At 43.0% G+C, this 19,031-nt stretch overlaps 1 protein-coding gene across 2 annotated transcripts in view; it reads left to right on the top strand.

The window, feature by feature from the left end:
- Positions 1-19,031, top strand: part of dhx57 (DEAH (Asp-Glu-Ala-Asp/His) box polypeptide 57) — a 96,214-nt gene that overhangs the window by 35,886 nt on the left and 41,297 nt on the right. For both annotated transcript variants that reach the window (XM_070890076.1, XM_070890075.1), the window contains 3 exons: positions 4,610-4,743; positions 8,668-8,722; positions 18,599-18,804. In XM_070890076.1, coding sequence (XP_070746177.1) covers positions 4,610-4,743; positions 8,668-8,722; positions 18,599-18,804 — 395 coding nt within the window. The remainder of the gene's footprint in view (positions 1-4,609; positions 4,744-8,667; positions 8,723-18,598; positions 18,805-19,031) is intronic.

Here is a 19,031-nt window from a genome sequence, read left to right as displayed (position 1 = left end):
TAATATGAAAAGGGGTGGGAAGAGGCTCTTGTGGAGCACAAACGCCGGCATGGACCAGTTGGGCTGAATGGCCTGTTTCTGAGCAGTAAATACTGTATAATTCGAACAACATTTTAACATAGTCTGATGCTACGCTACCAAACTCTCTCCAAAATAACAACCGTTTATAGACCAAAACAGCTAATATCTATATTTCATTTCTCAACCATCCACCCACATCCAAGGTTTTCAGACATTTCTTTAGTCTAGTGTAATCATATGATTGTCATTGTATCCTGGGTTACATGGTTACCATTCCAAACCCCCTGCTTCCAGCCCATCTCCAGTCCTTGGCCCTAAAATGCATAGCTATCTGTAGCATCTCTCCTTGCCCACCCATCCCCAGCCTCTCTCCTGTCTAGGTAGCCTCAGTGAAGGGCCATCTGTGCCATGGTAAGTGGGAGATGGCAGCAGGGATTCACTTGCATCAGGCCTCTTCCCACCCAGCCTTCTCATTGTATGAGTTTCCTCCTGCTTTGCCGGTGCTTCTCCCAATCCCCAGTAAGAGTCCTAGACTCTGCCTCCCCACTCTTGTCTTGTCCTAAGGCTGTCCTGTCCCTGCTCCCTCCTAACCCCAGTGGCAGCGCCAGTCTTGGCTTCCCAGCTCCAGACCCAAGCCTCCCCATCCCCAGTGGCAACCCTCACCTGGGCCATCGCGTTATCATTCCCAACCAGCAACGGTCAAAGGACTCAGGATCCAGTTTGACTGCTCCTCCTTCTCTCCAGCGGCAGCCCCAGGCGCCCCCCAACCCCCCCCCCCTCAACTCTAGTCCTGGCCCCAAACTCTGCTGTTCCTGTTTTCTTCTAACCCCAGCAGTTGTGGCAGACCCAGGCTTCAAAGGAGCCCCCACCTTCCCCACCGCGTGGCTGCCTCTCAGCCTGAGCAACCTGCTTCCTCCCAGTTCTCCATGACCTGCGTCTGTTGCAGTAGCTCCCAGATGTCCCAGTACTGTTCAACGATGTGGTTCTGGGTCCAGTATGACAGTGGCAGGAGGACCATGTGACCTGGTGTAAAAGCACCCGGAGCTTTTACCTTCCAGTTTTACCTTCTCTCTTGGGAGAAGATCCTGATCCGCGTCCATACCTTGCTGCAGCAGTACAAGTATGAACAGGAACCCAGTGATTGAACCCATATGCTACCCTGTTTTTTTGGTGATTTCTCTTCAGTTTTTTCCCCATCCTGTGTCATGCACTTTCCGGTCAGTGTGAGAAGAGAGGCTGAAGTCCTGGAATCAGAGCCCCGACAATTCTACTTCATAGACTCTCTACACTTTTCTTTGTTCTCTGTCGGAGAATGTCTCTCATTGCCCGGTTACTACCTGCTCTGGCTGTAAGGTTGGGAGCTGACAGTGTGGGGAATCATCCTGTGATACTCCAGTGGTGCCAGTGTCGAAGCCACTGCTAACTGCAGTGATTCAGTTAGACGCTAAGGAAACAACTTGATTTTAATCTTTGAAAGTTTTTGTGCGTAGGACAGTAATTTGATACATTGGAGCAGAATGCTTCAAGGGCAAGGTCTCATAATTGATCAGATTAACTCATTGGGACAATTCAGACAGATAAATGTAGCATATGGTTCACATTACTCCACTGCCCATCAAGGAGGAGGTTTCTACCTGAATTGCCTTGTAATGCCTCCTTTAGTATCTCTAGCTGGAAAGGGTCATTGGGACACAGCTACAGGGATGGTGATACAGTACAAGGCCATTGGCTCTTTCATCAGGCTCCTTGCAATAATGACTTGTGTATAACAACCTTGGTTATTCTCCCTCTAGCTTTCCTGACATTCACGTATGTGTTTCCCAGGAAAATGGAAAGCTCCTGACCTTAGCTAGAATGTTGGGTGCAGAATGAAGGATGGACACATCCCCCAGCTCATACCTCCCCCCCACCCCCCACCCCATTTCCCCCAAGGAACCAAAACCAGAACGAGTGACAGCAATCTTGGATCAACTGGGAACATTATTTTGGAGCTAACTGTGTAATGGATGCAGTTGGGAGTGGCAGAATAAAGAGGTGAAATTGCCAAAATATTGATTGTTTTTTATGCTTTAGATGAAATGATCCTATTCACAAAAGAACAGGAAAATCGGTTCATGACAAAGCTCTTTATCTCCACCCTGTGGAGGCAATAAAAAAAACTTTTGTGCATTATCAACTGGATCCAAACTATTCGGCCCAGCCAGTCCATACCGGTGTTTATGCTCCACTCGAGCCTCCTCCCATCTTTCCTCATCTAAATCTATCAGCATAACTCTATTCCCTACTCCCCCATATGTTTGTCTAGCCCCCCTTAAATGCATCTCTACTATTCGCTTCAACCACTCCCTGTGGTAGTGAGTTCCACATTCTCACCACTCTCTGGGCAAAGAAGTTCCTTCTGAATTCCCTATTGGATTTCTTGGTGACTATCTTGTATTGATGGCCTCTAGATTTGCTCTTCCCCACAAGTGGAAACATTCTCTCGTATCCACTCTATCAAAACCTTTCATCGTTTTAAAGTCCTCTATTAGGTCACTCCTCAGCCTTCTCTTTTCAAGAGAAAAGAGACCCAGCCTGTTCATCCTTTCCTGATAGGTATACCCTCGCATTTCTGGTATCATCCTTGTAAATCTTCTCTGCACTGTCTCCAGTGCCTCTCTACCCTGTTTATAATCTGGCGACCAGAACTGCACGGTGTGGTCTAACCAAGGTTCAATACAGGTTTAGCACAACATCTGTACTTTTCAATTCTATACCTCGAGAAATAAATCCTAGTGCTTGGTTTTCTATTTTCTATTTTTTCTTCACTTCCTCTGTGAGCTTGTTCATGGAAGCTGTTAATGTCACTTCATGTTTGGAGATTGGGCTGAACCCTGTTAATTCCCACAGGTGAGGTAGTGCTCTGCTTTGACAGAATCTTCCAGTGATCAACCATGAAGAGCTTTTGAAAGCTGGTTGACTTAGAGACATCCTTTAAGTTACCACGTTGACCTTAATGCACCTCTCCCTCCTATCCTATGCAATTGTTCAATGGTCTTGACACAGTCGACCACGCCATGCTCCTTTATGGCCTCTCCTCTGTTGTCTATCTCCGTAGCATGATCCTTACTTGGTTCCACTCCTACCTGTCCCAACACAGCCAGTAACGCTGCATTCGCCTGCCCCCTCATGCAGTCACCTCAGGAGTGTTCCTTATTGACCTTCGCATGGCGTATGTATGGTAATGACACCCAGCTCCACCTCTGCATCAAGTTGTTAAGCAAGAAGAACTTTCTCCAACTTAACATTAACCAGATCAAAGCTATCCTATTTGGCTCCTGCCACAAACTCTGCACCCTTGCCTATGGTCGCATCTCTCCCTGGCTGTTATTCAGGCTGAACCCAATGACACACAATCTCTGTATTTCTTTTCAATATTTCCACAGGGTAGAGATAAAAAGCATGTTCGGCCATCCTTGTTTCCACCAACTAAACTACATGTATTCAGATACATTTTTTTAATGTTCAGATAGAATTTAATATGCCTTTATATTTATACTTGGATAATTTATACTATGGAGCCTTGGCCAGGCCTGATCTGAAGTACTGCGTTCAGTTTTGGGCACTGCACCTCAGGAAGGTTATATTGGTTTTGGAAGGTGTGTCGAATGATACCGTGGCTTAGAGGGTTAAATTATGATGACAGTTTGCATAAACATGGCCTGTATTCCCCTTAGTATAGGAGATTGATGTGTGATCTGATCAAGGTGCTTAAAATGTTAAAAGGATTTGATGGGGTAGATAGGGAGAAACGATTTCCTCTGGTGGGGAAATTGAGAACAAAGGGGACAGGGTCTTAGAATTAGAGCCAGCCCTTCAGAGGGGAAATCAGGAAGCATATTTTCACAAAAGGGTGTAGAAATTTGGAACTCTCTCTCTTCCCGCCGCCCCTCCCCCCCCCCCCCCCTCCCTCTGGGATAATTGGAGCTTTCATAACTGAGATCAGTCGATATTTTTTTAGGTAACGGTATCGAGGGATATTGAACAAAGGCAGGTAAATGGAGTTAAAGTACAGATCAGCCATATTCTAACTGAATGGTGAAACAGACCCGAGGGGTTGAATGGCCTCTTCCTGTTCACAATATTACTACATTTTATAGTTAAGTGCTTTTTTAGAAATAGCACAGAGTAACATGGATGTATATCGTATTTCTTATGTCTATTACTGTATATGCTATCGTTATGTCACAAAATAGGAACATATGAGAAAGAGAGATATGAAAAGATATTCTCAAATACTGACCTGCAAAATGCTTTCATAATTCATCAGCATGTCTTGTTATCTATAGACTATTGAAGTAACTGTAAAGTGATTGAAATAGCAATCTCTCTTTTCGGCACTAGATTATAGCACTTGTTAAGGGGCTAAGAAGATGGACTCTCCATGACTGCAGAGAGAATTGGCTATTATGTCAATTATTCACACATTTATGTTCTGCTGTTTTCAAAGTCAACTATCACTGTTCAATTTTTGTGTGCACAATATACATTTATATATACATACGTATTTGAATCTGAACTTGAATCTGCATTGGATTTATTGACACAGTGACTTCTTGCTGTTGGTGCTGAAGGATCTGATAATGTCTCGGCACGATCTGCACATTGTCCTGATGAGCGCAACTCTGAATGCAAAGCTGTTCACCGAGTACTTCAATTCGTGCCCCAGTATTCATATCCCAGGTAGGATTTGATCGATGTAATGTAAACATTTGCTTTAAAGTTACATCTATTAGCCCGTTGATGGTTACAGGAGCACAACATGTGAAATATTTGTTCACTTTAAGGGTGTGCTGTAAATAGGCATGTTCCAGGTATCTAAGTCTTCTCGTTCTGTTTTTTATTACAAGTTCAGAATTTGTTGTTGACTGTTTTCATACTGGCAGTCACTTTGAGAGGTTAAAAGAATGGTTGTTAGAATTGGCGGGCCACTGTGATATGGGATGCACTTCTATGGCTGGGGTTGAAACATATTGTTGACCCTGTCTGCCCTGCATCTATGTTTGACGCAGGCGCGCTTGATGCTCGCAATGTAAGCAAGATGTATATTCCATTTCCAGAAGACTTAACACCCCACCCCCCCCTGCACTGTGAGCAACAAAAAATTGCACCAACTCACCAAAAAAAGCAGAGATGGGACAGGAGGGTGAAAAGCAAGTCATCCCATGTGCTCTCGTGCATCATCTCGACCATTTACAGCATCATTGGCATTGCCGAAGGCCTCAGAGCCGGCCATATACGGCTGAAAAATGCATAGATCAAACCGCAAATGGTTATTACAAACTACTTTTATTGCACAAATGTGGATAAGAAACTATAGGCTCATTTTAAATTGAAAGATGCATAGATAATACATTGGAATATTTGTTACCCTGGAGATCCAAATTCATTGCAACATCTACTTGTGCTAATACTTTATTGCTTTACAAATTGGGATCAGACACTGAACATGATTTTGGGTGGAGAGTTGGGGGAGATGAGGCAAGGTTAAGAGGAAGCTTTTGAAAGTGGAGGTGGATGGGAAAAGATAATGGGCTTTTAGAACAGCAGATCTTGAGCGCTGGGGCGTGATGACTAGTCTCTGCCACTAATGGGACGTGTTGTTCACACAAAACTAGATTCTGCAGGGTGGAGGATGCACACTGGAACAAAGGGCTGGAGAAAGTTGCAGAGGTAAGATGGGGCAAATCTAAGACGAGATTTATAGAAGAGGATGAGGATTTTGAAATCCATGCACTGGGGAGGATTAGGAGACACTGGAGATTGGTGAGGACAGGGGTGATAGATGAGTAGGACCTAGGTTCAAATCAGGCCCATGTTGATCGGCTGAAAGTTTTTATCCTAAGCTTGAGTGACATATCCTAAGTGACATAAATTTGAACTGTCTCAATGCAGTTCCTCGTTGCCATTGGGCCACAACACACAACTGGCACTAAGTTGGCAATTTCACTGTGGTAGATCACATGATAGATGATGTGGGAAATGGAAACATTTCATATTGATTTCAGTGGAAGGTTGTGTTCTGAGGTTGGGGCGGGGTTCTTTGTGGAGCAGAGTAGAGGGAGCTTTACTCTGCACCAGTGTTATTCCTGACCAGGAGCATTTGATGCTGTAATGAGGATCTGCAATGGAAAGTATCGCATTCCCCAGCACCAACACCCATCACCCTGATGAAAACTTAATTCACAAAAATAAAGTTTAAAAGAAAATTGTTTTCAGCTCAACATTGATTCTCCAAGTGTCTTACAAATGCGGTCAGTTCATTCGATGAAAGGCAAGTACTGAAAATGAAAAGTAATTCTGTTTATAAATCATATTTTATTTTTATCATTTATACAATACCAACATAGCATGTTACTATAATTATCAACAGCATAACACCTTAGTAAGACTACAGTTAGAGTACTGTGGAGTTTTTGGCTCCACACTAGGAACGATCATAGAATGGTTACACCACAGGAGGAGGCCATTCAGCCCATCGAGCCCGTGTCGGCTCTCTGCAAGAGCACTTCAGCTAATCCCACTCCCCTGTCCTTTCCCCATAACCCTGCATTTTTTTTTTCCTTCAGGTACTTATTCGATTCCCGTTTGAAAGCCATCATTGAGTCTGCCTCCACCACCTTTTCAGGCAGCGCATTCCAGATCCTAACCACTCCCTGCGTAAAATAGTTTTTCCTGATGTCGCCTTTGGTTCTTCTGCCAATCACCTTAAATTTGTGACCTCTGGTTCTCAACCCTTCTGCCAATGGGAACATTTTCTCTCTGTCTACTCTGTACAGACCCCTCGTGATTTTGAACACCTCGATCAAATCTCCTCTTAACCTTCTCTGCTCCAAGGAAAACAATCCCAGCTTCTCCAGTCTATCCATGGAACTGAAGTCCCTCATCCCTGGAACCATTCTTGTAAATCTTTTCTGCACCCTCTCTAAGGCCTTCACATCCTTCCTAAAGTGCGGTGCCCAGAATTGGACACAATACTCCAGTCGAGGCCGAACCAGTGTTTTATAAAGATTCATCATAACTTCCTTGCTTTTGTAATCTATGCCTCTATTTATGAAGTCCAGGATCCTGTATGCTTCTTTTTAACCGCTTTCTCAATCTGCCCTGCCACCTTTAGCGATTTGTGCACACATACCCCGAGGTCTCTGTTCCTGCACCCCCTGTAGAATTGTATCCTTTAGTTTATATTGCTTCTCCTCGTTCTTCCTACCAAAATGTATCATTTTGCACTTTTCTGTGTTAAATTTCATCTGCCACGTGCCCGCCCATTCCACCAGCCTGTCTATGTCCTCTTGAAGTCTATCACTATCCTCCTCACTGTTCACTATACTTCCAAGTTTTGTTTCATCTGCAAATTTTGAAATTGTACCCTGTACACCCAAGTCTAAGTCACTAATATATATCAAGAAAAGCAGTGGTCCCAGTACCGACCCCTGGGGAACACCCCTGTATACCTTCCTCCAGTCCGAAAAACAACCGTTCACCACTACTCTCTGTCTCCTGTCACTTGGCCAATTTCATATCCAATTTCAGATGCTGAGGCAATAGAGAGAGTACAGCGCAGGTTCACTAGGTTGCTGCCTTGTGTCAGGAAATAGAAATATGAAGAAAGACTCTTAAATTAGGGCTCTTTTCATTAGAAAAGAGGAGATTACTGGGTGATCTGATGATGCTGTTTCAGATTATAAAGGGATGGAATAGGACTGATGGAAACAGACATTCCAGTGGTTGAGGGGGTTTAGAATAAGGGAACATTGGTATAAGATTAAATACAAGAGATTTAGGAAGGAGAGCAGAAGGAATGTTGTTACATAGAGGGCTGCGAGACTGTGGCATACACTATCAGAGTTCGAGATTAAAGCCGAGAGCATGACAACATTTAAGAATAGGTTAGATAGGTGGTTGAAGGAAAGGGGAATACATGGATATGAGAACAGTATAGGCACATGGGATTAGAGGCTCATGGAAAAACACCAACATGACCTGGGTGGGCCAAATATCCTGCTTCCAAGTTCTACGCAACAGATAGAATTACAACTGCAGAGGAATTGGATTCAAATGAGTTTTTAAAGGAATTTTTTCAAAAATATATCCAGTACCTTAGGGTATAAATTCTTTAGTACAAAATAAATATAAACTAGACAATTTATTTTGTTACTTCCACTTCTCCTGATGCTTCGTGCACGTGATTTTCAGAGCACTATGGTGCCTAGCAATAACACAGGATGACTGAGCGCTGGACAAAGAATCCAACATTGAAATGTCAGCTGTATCACACGCCTCTGTGAGTCAGAATATTCAAGTCACACTTTGTGGGCTTGAGCACAAAATCCTGGCTGGCACTCCAGTGCAGTATTGAGGGAGTGCTGCTAACTGCAGATAAAATCTGAGTATAGTGAGGGCAGTCCTTTTATACTTATTTTTTAAATCTGTAGATATGAAGTTGTGTCTGACAGATACAAGCCTTTCCTGGACTATTGCTTCAAATAATATTTCAAAAATTTGGGTTCATCGCTTCCGTAACATTAAGTGGGGGGCAATAAAATGCAGCGCCTTGATAACCAGGTGAAAGTAAATGTACTTAATTTTGTCATTTTGGTGTTTTAGGACATACCTTTCCAGTGGATCAATATTTCCTGGAAGATGCACTTACAATGACTAGGTAAGCATCATTTACATTATATCAGAACATGGAATAAGTGACTACTAAACTACTTTCAACTGATTGTGAACTATTTTCTTCTAAAGCATTATCACGGACTGTACGCACAAATTTAATTTGAAGGAATTTAGCTGTAATTTTAGTTAATCAGGATGTGATCACAGGATTCAGGCAGGTCATTCAACCATTTTGCCTGTGTATCTACTGTGGATGCCGTCTTTGCCTGGGGAAAGATCTGACCTTGCCGCCTGCCTACCTGCAGTAGCATTGTGTTAATGTTAAGTCTTTTTCATTTGTGATTGTATTCCTTTTGCACAAATGTACAAAGAACGCTCATACCCTCCCAAACCCCGAGGAATGGATGAAAACCGACCATTTTGGACATTTAACAATGTAATCGGTGCATTCACTCCTCCACGAGGACTACTGTTTTTTCACAAAAATGAAAACATGGAAACATAGAAAATAGGTGCAGGTGTAGGCCATTCGGCCCTTCGAGCCTGCACCACCATTCAATATGATCATGGCTGATCATGCAACTTCAGTACCCCATTCCTGCTTTCTCTCCATACCCTTTGATCCCTTTAGCCGTAAGGGCCACATCTAACTCCCTTTTGAATATATCTAACGAACTGGCCTCAACAACCTTCTGTGGTAGAGAATTCCACAGGTTCATAATTCTCTGAGTGAAGAAGTTTCTCCTCATCTCTGTCCTAAATGGCTTACCCCTTATCCTTAGACTGTATCCCCTGGTTCTGAACTTCCCCAACATCGGGAACATTCTTCCTGCATCTAACTTGTCCAATTCCGTCAGAATTTTATATGTTTCTATGAGACCCCCTCTCATTCTTCTAAATTCCAGTGAATATAAGCCTAGTCGATCCAGTCTTTCTTCATATGTCAGTCCTGCCATCCCGGGAATCAGTCTGGTGAACCTTCGCTGCACTCCCTCAATAGCAAGAACGTCCTTCCTCAGATTAGGAGACCAAAACTGTACACAATATTCAAGGTGTGGCCTCACCAACTGCAGTAAGACCTCCCTGCTCCTATACTCAAATCCTCTTGCTATGAAGGCATGCCATTTGCCTTCTTCACCACCTGCTGTACCTGCATGCCACCTTTCAATGACTAATGTACCATGACACCCAGGTCTCGTTGCACCTCCCCTTTTCCTAATCTGTCACCATTCAGATAATATTTCGCCTTCCTGTTTTTGCCACCAAAGTGGATAACCTTACATTTATCTACATTATACTGCATCTGCCATGCATTTGCCCACTCACCTAACCTGTCCAAGTCACCCTGCAGCCTCTTAGCATCCTCCTCACAGCACACACTGCCACCCAGCTAAGTGTCATCTGCAAACTTGGAAATATTACATTCAATTTCTTCGTCTAAATCATTTATGTATATTGTAAATAGCTGGGGTCCCATCACTGAACCTTGCGGTACCCCATTAATCACTGCCTGACATTCTGAAAAGGACCCGTTTATTCCTACTCTTTGCTTCGTATCTGACAACCAGTTCTCTATCCACGTCAATACATTACCCCCAATACCATGTTCTTTAATTTTGCACACCAATCTCTTGTGTGGGATCTTGTCAAAAGCCTTTTGAATGTCCAGATACACCATATCCACTGGTTCTCCCTTATCCGCTCTACTAGCTGCATCCTCAAAAAATTCTAGAAGATTTGTCAAGCATGATTTCTCTTTCATAAATCCATCCTGTCACTTATTTCCAAATGTGCTGCTATTACATCTTTAATAATTGATTCCAACATTTTCCCCACTACCAATGTCAGGCTAACTGGTCTATAATTCCCTGTTTTCGCTCTCCCTCCTTTTTAAAAAGTGGGATTACATTAGCTACCCTCCAATCCATGGGAACTGATCCAGAGTCTATAGACTGTTGGAAAATGATCACCAATGCATCCACTATTTCTAGGGCCACTTCCTTAAGTACTCTGGGATGCAGACTATCAGGCCCTGGGGATTTATAGGCCTTCAATCCCATCAATTTCCCTAACACAATTTCCTGACTAATAAGGATTTCCTTCAGTTCCTCCTTCTCGCTAGTTCCTCGATCCCTTATTACTTTCGGGGGGGTTATTCGTGGCTTCCTTAGTGAAGACAGAAGCAAAGTACTTGTTCAATTGGTCTGCCATTTCTTTGTTCCCCATTATAAATTCGCCTGATTCTGACTGTAAGAGAGCTACATTAGTCTTCACTAATCTTTTTCTCTTCACATATCGAGAGAAGCTTTTGCCGTCAGTTTTTATGTTCCTTGCAAGCTTCCTCTCATACTCTATTTTCCCCCTCCTAATTAAACCCTTAGTCCTCCTCTGCTGAATTCTAAATTTCTCCCAGTCCTCAGGTTTGCTGCTTTTTCTGGCCAATTTATATGCCTCTTCCTTGGATCTAACACTATCCCGAATTTCCCTCGTTAGCCACGGTTGAGCCACCTTCCCCGTTTTAATTTTACACCAGAGAGGGATGTACAATTGTTGTAGTTTATCCATGTGATCTTTAAATGTCTGCCATTGCCTATCCACCGTCTACCCTTTAATTATCATTCACCAGTCTATCCTAGCCAATTCACGTCTCATACCCATTGAAGTTACATTTCTTTAAGTTAAGGGCCCTAGCCTCTGAATTAACTGTGTCACTCTCCATCTTAATGAAGAATTCTACCATATTATGGTCACTCTTCCCCAAGGGGCCTCGCAAAATGAGATTGCTAATTAATCCTCTCTCATTACACAAGACCCAGTCTAGGATGGCCTGCTCTCTAGTTGGTTCCTCGACATATTGGTCTAGAAAACCACCCCTTATACACTCCAGGAAATCCTCCTCCACAGTATTGCTACCAGTTTGGTTAGCCCAATCTATATGTAGATTAAAGTCACCCATGATAACTGCTTATTGCATGCACCCCTGATTTCCTGTTTGATGCCATCCCCAACCTCACTACTACTGTTTGGTGGTCTGTACACAACTTCCACTAACGTTTTCTGTCCTTTGGTGTTCCGCAGCTCTATCCATATAGATTCCCCATCATCCAAGCTAATGTCCTTCCTTACTATTGCGTTAATCTCCTCTTTAACCAGTAACGCTACCCCACTTCCTTTTCCTTACTGTCTATCCTTCCTGAATATTAAATATCCCTGGATATTGAGTTCCCAGCCTTGGTTACCCTGGAGCCATATCTCCGTAATCCCAATTACATCATATCCATTAACAGCTGTCTGCGCAGTTAATTCATCCACCTCATTACGAATGCTCCTCGCATTGAGTCTCAGAGCCTTCAGGCTTATTTTTTTAACGCTCTTTGTCCTTTTAGAATTATGTTTTAATGTGGCCCTTTTTGATTTTTGCCCTTGATTTCTCTGCCCTCCACTCTTGTTTTTCTCCTTCCTATCTTTTGCTTCTGCCCCCTTTTTACTTCCCTCTGCCTCCCTGCATAGATTCCCATCCCCCTGCCATATTAGTTTAAACACTCCGCCTAGGACATTGGTTCCGGTCCTGTCCAGATGCAGACCGTCCGGTTTGTACTGATCCCACCTCCCCCAGAACCGGTTCCAATGTCCCAGGAATTTGAATCCCTCCCTCTTGCACCATTCCTCAAGCCACGTATTCATCTGAGCTATCCTGCTATTCCTACTCTGACTAGCACTTGGCACTGGTAGCAATCCTGAGATTACTACCTTTTGAGGTCCTACTTTTTAATTTAACTCCTAGTTCCCTAAATTCAGCTTGTAGGACAAAGCAGTATAAAGAAAGAACGAACTTACACTTATATAACGCCTTTTACAACCTCTGAGCATCCCAAAGTGCTTTACAGCCAATGACATTGTTTCGAAATGTAGTTACTGTTGCAGCAAACACGACAGCCAATTTGCACACATTAAGACCCCACACACAGCAAAGTGATAATGACCAGATAATCTGTTTTTTTTAGTGATGTTAGTTGAGGAATGAATATTGGCCAGGACACTGGGGAGAAAGCACCTGCTCTTCTTCGAAATAGTGCCATGCAATGTTACCTGTAAACTGCGCTTAGTTCTGTGTGGCCTGTTTCTTTAATACGGGGTTCCTTTAAATTTCTGCACCTGCGCGATATTTACAATGTAAAAGCCGGTGAGTGGCGTATCCAGGACCTTTCAGATTACTGCACGGCAAGCTTACCGGTAATGTATTGCCCATCCCTAGCTGTCCTTGAGAAGTAGCTACAATCCGTGTGGTGAAGGTGCTCCCACAGCACGGTTAGGTAGGGAGTTCCAGGATTTTGACCAAGCGACATTGAAGGAATGGAGGTGTGTCGAGATGACTTGGAGGTGATAGCGTTCCTATGCACCTGCTGCCCTTTTCCTTCTAGCTGGTGGAGGTCGTGGGTTTGGGAGATGCTGCCGAAGAATTTGGCAACACACTAACAAAACATTTTGGCTGCCTGTTGTTTCTATTATTCCTTGTGTGCCTTGTGCTTGTGTTTTTTTAATGTTTTGTCTTTCCAGAAACAGATTGTGAGATGTCAAAGGTGGGGGGGGGTGGGGGGGTCATATCTTTCAAACCATTCTGCATAAGCGACGTGCTAAATTCTCAAAGCCTTAAATAACAAAAACATTCACAATAAGTGAATGTGGGGCAGCTTTAATGAAGTGTATTAGCAGCAGCGTTCTTATCTGATTTTCCTCTTGTCCTCTGCAAAGCAAGTTGCTGGTTGAGAACATTATGGACTGTACCATTTGCAGAGTGCACACGGGAGCAGTAATGATCCCGGCTGCTGGGATGTGGGGACCTTTCTGGTCAAACCACCGCTTGCTGTTTTTCTTGGCCATATCACATCACTGCTGTAGTTTTAGCCCAGAGCAGGTCGACCATGACCTGACCAGAAAGTTGTTGAGGGCAATTCACTAAATATATTCAAAAAGGAGTTAGATGTAGTCCTTACAACTAGGGGGATCAAGGGGTATAGCGAGAAAGCAGGAATAGGGTACTGAAGTTGCATGTTCAGCAATAAACTCATTGAATGGCGGTGCAGGCTCGAAGGGCCGAATGGCCTACTCCTGCACCTATTTTCTATGTTTCTATGACCACTCTTTAAGGCTAGCTTCAGCATTACACACGTTACATTAATCATTTGAGTGATGAGACTTTTTTTTCTCCCTTGTATATCAGGGGAAAAAAAGTCTCATCACTCAAATGGTTAATGTAATGTAAAGAGATATATAGCTATCTATATAAGATATCTATCTATATAAGATATCTATCTATATAGATATCTATCTATATATCTTCATTCCATTCTGTGCCTACAGCTCTCCCTCCGTCTGTCCATCCCTCCGTCCCTCCCTACATCCGTCCTTTCCTCTTTCCCTCTCTCCTAACACAAAATTGTGATCCTATTACAGTTTTGTGAAACAGCGCTGGGGTCCTTGAAAGGCAAATGGTTCTCACCATTACCGAGCTGGTTTTACACTTTCCATACACACTGAGCGGGTCACTTTTTTCCCCCGGTAGTTGACTAATTTCTGATTTCAGATAAATGGTATTTTGCCAGCTAGATCTGTGACCTGATCTCACTGCGGTCATATTGTTGTACATACAGCACAGTTACAGTGCAGCCATCTCCTGATTCAGGCAGTAGGGGGCATTCACAATCTGCTGGGCTGCACCAATTCGGCACTTTCCTTTCCTCAAGCTATCCAATTAAAGGCATTGATTTTGTAGAAATCGAGGATTATGTCTGATAAATAATGTACACTTAATATTGCATATTAATGCATCTACAATTGTACCTGTGGTGGTTTCCCCAGCTGAGCTGTACCAATCAGGAAGGAGTAACAACAGACTCTGCCCACACAGCTCTGGTTTCAGAGTGGGATCACCACAACTGTATCAAGCAGACTCTGTTGTAACAAGAACCTTTCCAATTTAACAAAAAGAGTAACTAGACTTTGGCCTGTTTGCAGGTCACCGAACTCTGCGTATCTCCACAAAAAATTATTCATTTCAAATGTTGCCAAAACCCCAGTTTCTTGACCTCATTCTGCTGTTGAAGTTTTGAAGCTTGGACAAGTGCGTGTGTACTTCAGTGTGATGGCCTGGCATTGATTTCATTTTCTGGGGCAGACGAGAGTTGGATGGAAAAAGAGAGATGTAGGTAAAACAATTAGAGGGTATATCAAGCCAGCATTAAGGGCGAATGTGAGGAAGCACCTTTATGAAGTGGTAGAGAGGTCAGGAACAAATAGCGATTGCTAAATTAAAAATTAAAGTCAATTTGACACAACCTCTTTACTATAGTGCCCATTTAAAAATGAAAAATAAACACGTTTATTACATTTCCCTTTCCTTTAGAGAAGTGTGTATGGTCAAGGAGGTGACTCTGTTGAGAACCCTTGAATGTTTAAACCTAATTAATACCGATTTATAGTTCCTAATCTGCTTTTATGCTGCACTCTCAATTTAGCATAAATCTCTCACCAAGCTGCTGGATCAGTGTTGAAATGTTGTGTTGAAATCGCTGAGTGGCTACGGTGACACATGCACTAATTTTAGTAGAAAACACCTTGCACTCATTCGCACAATGCAGGTAAATGTACTTTGTATATATTTACATCCTTCAGTAACCAAGAATGTAAAGCACTCAAAAAACCACTCGCACTTTGCTTTTTTTCATGCTATTTTACTAACATACGCATAAAAGGCTAAAGTACATGTATATACACTGTGCGACGATGAGTATTGAGATCACGGGTCCTCATTTTTGATTTACCAATCAGAAAAGTAATTAGCCACATCTGGATTCCCAGTTAGCCACGTGTGGTTAGTGGCTAACTTACTGGACAGCACTGATGCAATGTAATGATTTATTGCTTTGAGCCAAAGTATCCCCAAATTGTGCTTCCTGTTGGACCCTCAGAAGATTAGGATCGAGGTGAAAGGTTCTTTGTGACTCTATATTAGTGTTGTCCAGTCTCCAGTGTAACATCCAGAGCCAACACCGTGACTGCCTGAACCTAGATGCTGGTGTAAACCCAAGTCCCTCTGGCTAGTAACTAAATTGAATGCATATGTAGCCAGGGAAGGGAGCCACACACACTGAACACTCTGTGTTATTTTTATTGGAGAGGAGTTACAGAAGTTATCGTGAAGTCAGGGCTCAGTACTCAACTCTGCACTGCTGCTGGGTTAATTACAACTGTCACATTTACATGACAAGCTCTTTGTTCTCCTATTGCTGCATGAACTCCAAATGTTGCATGTGTCTATATATAGTCACTTCCCCTGTGATGTTTAATGTATACTACAGATTGGATGTAGTGGCACTAAAGTTCCCCCTCTCCCCACCCACTTACTCTGTCCTCTCTTATCCCAGACAGCAGCCTATATTGGGCACTAACCGTTTGCCATCACCAGGGCCTCAATTACATATGCATTATTTAAAATGTATTAAGCGCACGGGCTATTTAGTGCCAAATTTTAAAAGCTTTTAAAAAATATATATATATGTACTTTTAATGGCTGCATTCAATCAACATCTCACTCTGCAACATTAATAGTCATAAACAGAACCACAGAAACATAAATAGAATCAAGACATTGTCGCAAAGGTTGACTTGATCTCATTACCTCCTTTAGTTGTTAACTGTTAACAGTTGATTGAAGCTGCCCAAAGTCTCCATCAGTTGTTCGTTCTGTTAATAGCTGCAGGAAGCAGTCAGATAGTCTAGTCCCACCACCTTTAGTCAACCGCGTGGCCTCCAGAACTCCTGTGAACCCTTCGTGCCAGCTTGTGAATGCTTAGATCTATAGAGAACTCCTTTAAACATGCTTTGGTTATACCAGCCGCTGTGTATTGTGGGCAAATCGCCCGCTATCAGTGGTGGAGTCTGTATTTACAGTGTACAGCCTCTAAATTGATGTCAATCTTCCCTGGGGAATGCTCCTTATTAATGATATAGAGTACACTTGTATTTATAATTGGAGGACAGCTACAGGTAAATGTCTGGCCAACCTTGACCTCTCTAAGCAAGTTTCAGCTGGTCACCTAAGTAACTAATTCAATATGTTTCAGTGGCCTCCTGGACCAGGATTCCCCTAATCATCTGGTGTGTGTTATTTCATTCACTTGTTTTTGCCTAGAAACGTTAAGACGAGTTTTGTCTGTTTGCATTTATTCTCTTCCATCCAGGAGAGTAGAACATTGGTCAGGAAACATGATTTAAGTTGCACAAGCGAGGCAGTATTTTTTGCCCTTTGTTGAGCAGGCTGGGAACTGTCAACCGAAGGAAGTCATTTTAAGTGTTGGTGTCAGATACTATCCAGGGACTTCAGCACAAAATCTAGGCTGACACTCCAGGACAGTACCTAGGGTGCACTGCGCTATCAGGTGCATCTTTCGGATGAGACATTAAACCGGGGTCCATTCTTCCCTCTCGGGTGGACGTAAAAGATCTCATAGCACTATTGCGAAGAAGAGTTGGGGAGTTTTCTCTGGTGTCCTGACCGATATTTATCCCTCAATGAACATAATTAAAACAGATTGTCTGATCATTATCTCATTGATGTTAGTGGGCTTGCTGTGAGCAAATTGACTGCCAAAATTTTCTGCATTACAACAATGACTACAATTCAAAAGTACTCCCTAGGTTGTAAAGTGTTTGGAACATCCTGAGGTCATAAAAGGTGCTGTATAAATACAAGTCTATCTTTCTGCTCAAGTCCTCAGCCACTTGAACTTCTGTTTTGCCTTTGAATATAATTTTTGCTTGTCTTGCAATATTTTCTGATTTCTGCACCCCTTTTCTTCGACTTCTTGTATAATTAAGTTGTTTTGCCATAATGAAGAAATCATGCTTGTATTTTACTTTCACAGCGAAAGCTTTTACTTCTGTGTCATGGTAATGTAGTGTACTGAATATCAGCGGGATGGGATTTGGGTTTTAGGTTTATGCCAAGATATGCTCAATGCTGGTTTGCTGCTCTTCCCACCATGAGCCATGCAGGTACAGCATGTGATCAGGAAGGTCACTGGAATCTTGGCCTTTATTGCAAAGGGGATGGAGTATAAAAGCAGGGAAGTCTTGCTACAGTTATACAAGGTATTGGTGAGGCCACACCTGGAATACTGCGTGCAGTTTTGGTTTCCATATTTACGAAAGGATATACTTGCTTTGGAGAAGGTTCAGAGAAGGTTCACTAGATTGATTCCGGAGATGAAGGGGTTGACTTATGAGGAAAGGTTGAGTAGGTTGGGCCCCTACTCATTGGAATTAAGAAGAATGAGAGGTGATCTTATCGAAACGTATAAGATTATGAGGGGGCTTGACAAGGTGGATGCAGAGAGGATGTTTCCACTGATAGGGGAGACTAGAACTAGAGGGCATAATCTTAGAATAAGGGGTCGCCCATTTTAAAACAGATGAGGAGAAATTTCGTCTGAGGGTTGTAAATCTGTGGAATTCGCTGCCTCAGAGACCTGTGGAAGCTGGGACATTGAATAAATTTAAGACACAAATAGATAGTTTCTTAAATGATAAGGGAATAAGGGGTTATGGGGAGCAGGAGGGGAAGTGGAGCTGAGTCCATGATCAGATCAGCCATGATCTTATTGAATGGCGGAGCAGGCTCGAGGGGCCATAGGGCCTACTCCTGTTCCTATTTCTTATATTCTTATAGGCTTTTTTTTACAGGGAGGGGAAAACGCACGGCCTGCTCTCAAGCATCTTTGTTTTGCATCAGCATGGGGGAAGGCCTAGCAGTGTACACCTGTCCTCTCGGCTGCAATGAAGCCTCTCGCAGAGAGACGAGTGTAGAGGAGGGAAACAAATTCTTGTCCTCTGATGTAAACTCCCGTGACATTTATTCTAGGTATGTTTTGGAAGATAGAAGCCCCTATGCGCGAACTGGGAAGCTGAACCAGCATGATGAATCTTGGGGAGCTAAAGGTAAAAATAACTCTGTGGAACTGGTTGAGGGGCAGCTACGGTCTTTACATCTACAAGATCAACCATCCATCAAAGACAGCATCCCAGACCAGCACCTGACTGTTAATCAACTGATGATCCGATACAAAGGTAGGCTTCTGTACAGAAAAAAAGCACAGGGTTTTTTTGCGCGACTGTTACAGGAACGAGTAAGAAAGTGATTAAACTCACTGTCCTTACAGCTTTAGGAATTGGGTTTGAATCCAGCCATTATAATTACACTCCCTCGTGTGTTGTTGGCATCTTTGATCAAACTAGTTTGGCCATTCTTGGCCCAGTTGCAAGTGAGTACATGACATCACAAAACAGGTTGCAGT

Source organism: Pristiophorus japonicus, chromosome 9 (assembly GCF_044704955.1).
Source record: "Pristiophorus japonicus isolate sPriJap1 chromosome 9, sPriJap1.hap1, whole genome shotgun sequence".
In the NCBI taxonomy this organism is placed as follows: Eukaryota; Metazoa; Chordata; class Chondrichthyes; family Pristiophoridae; genus Pristiophorus; species Pristiophorus japonicus.
This window is presented reverse-complemented; position numbering and strand designations above follow the sequence as displayed.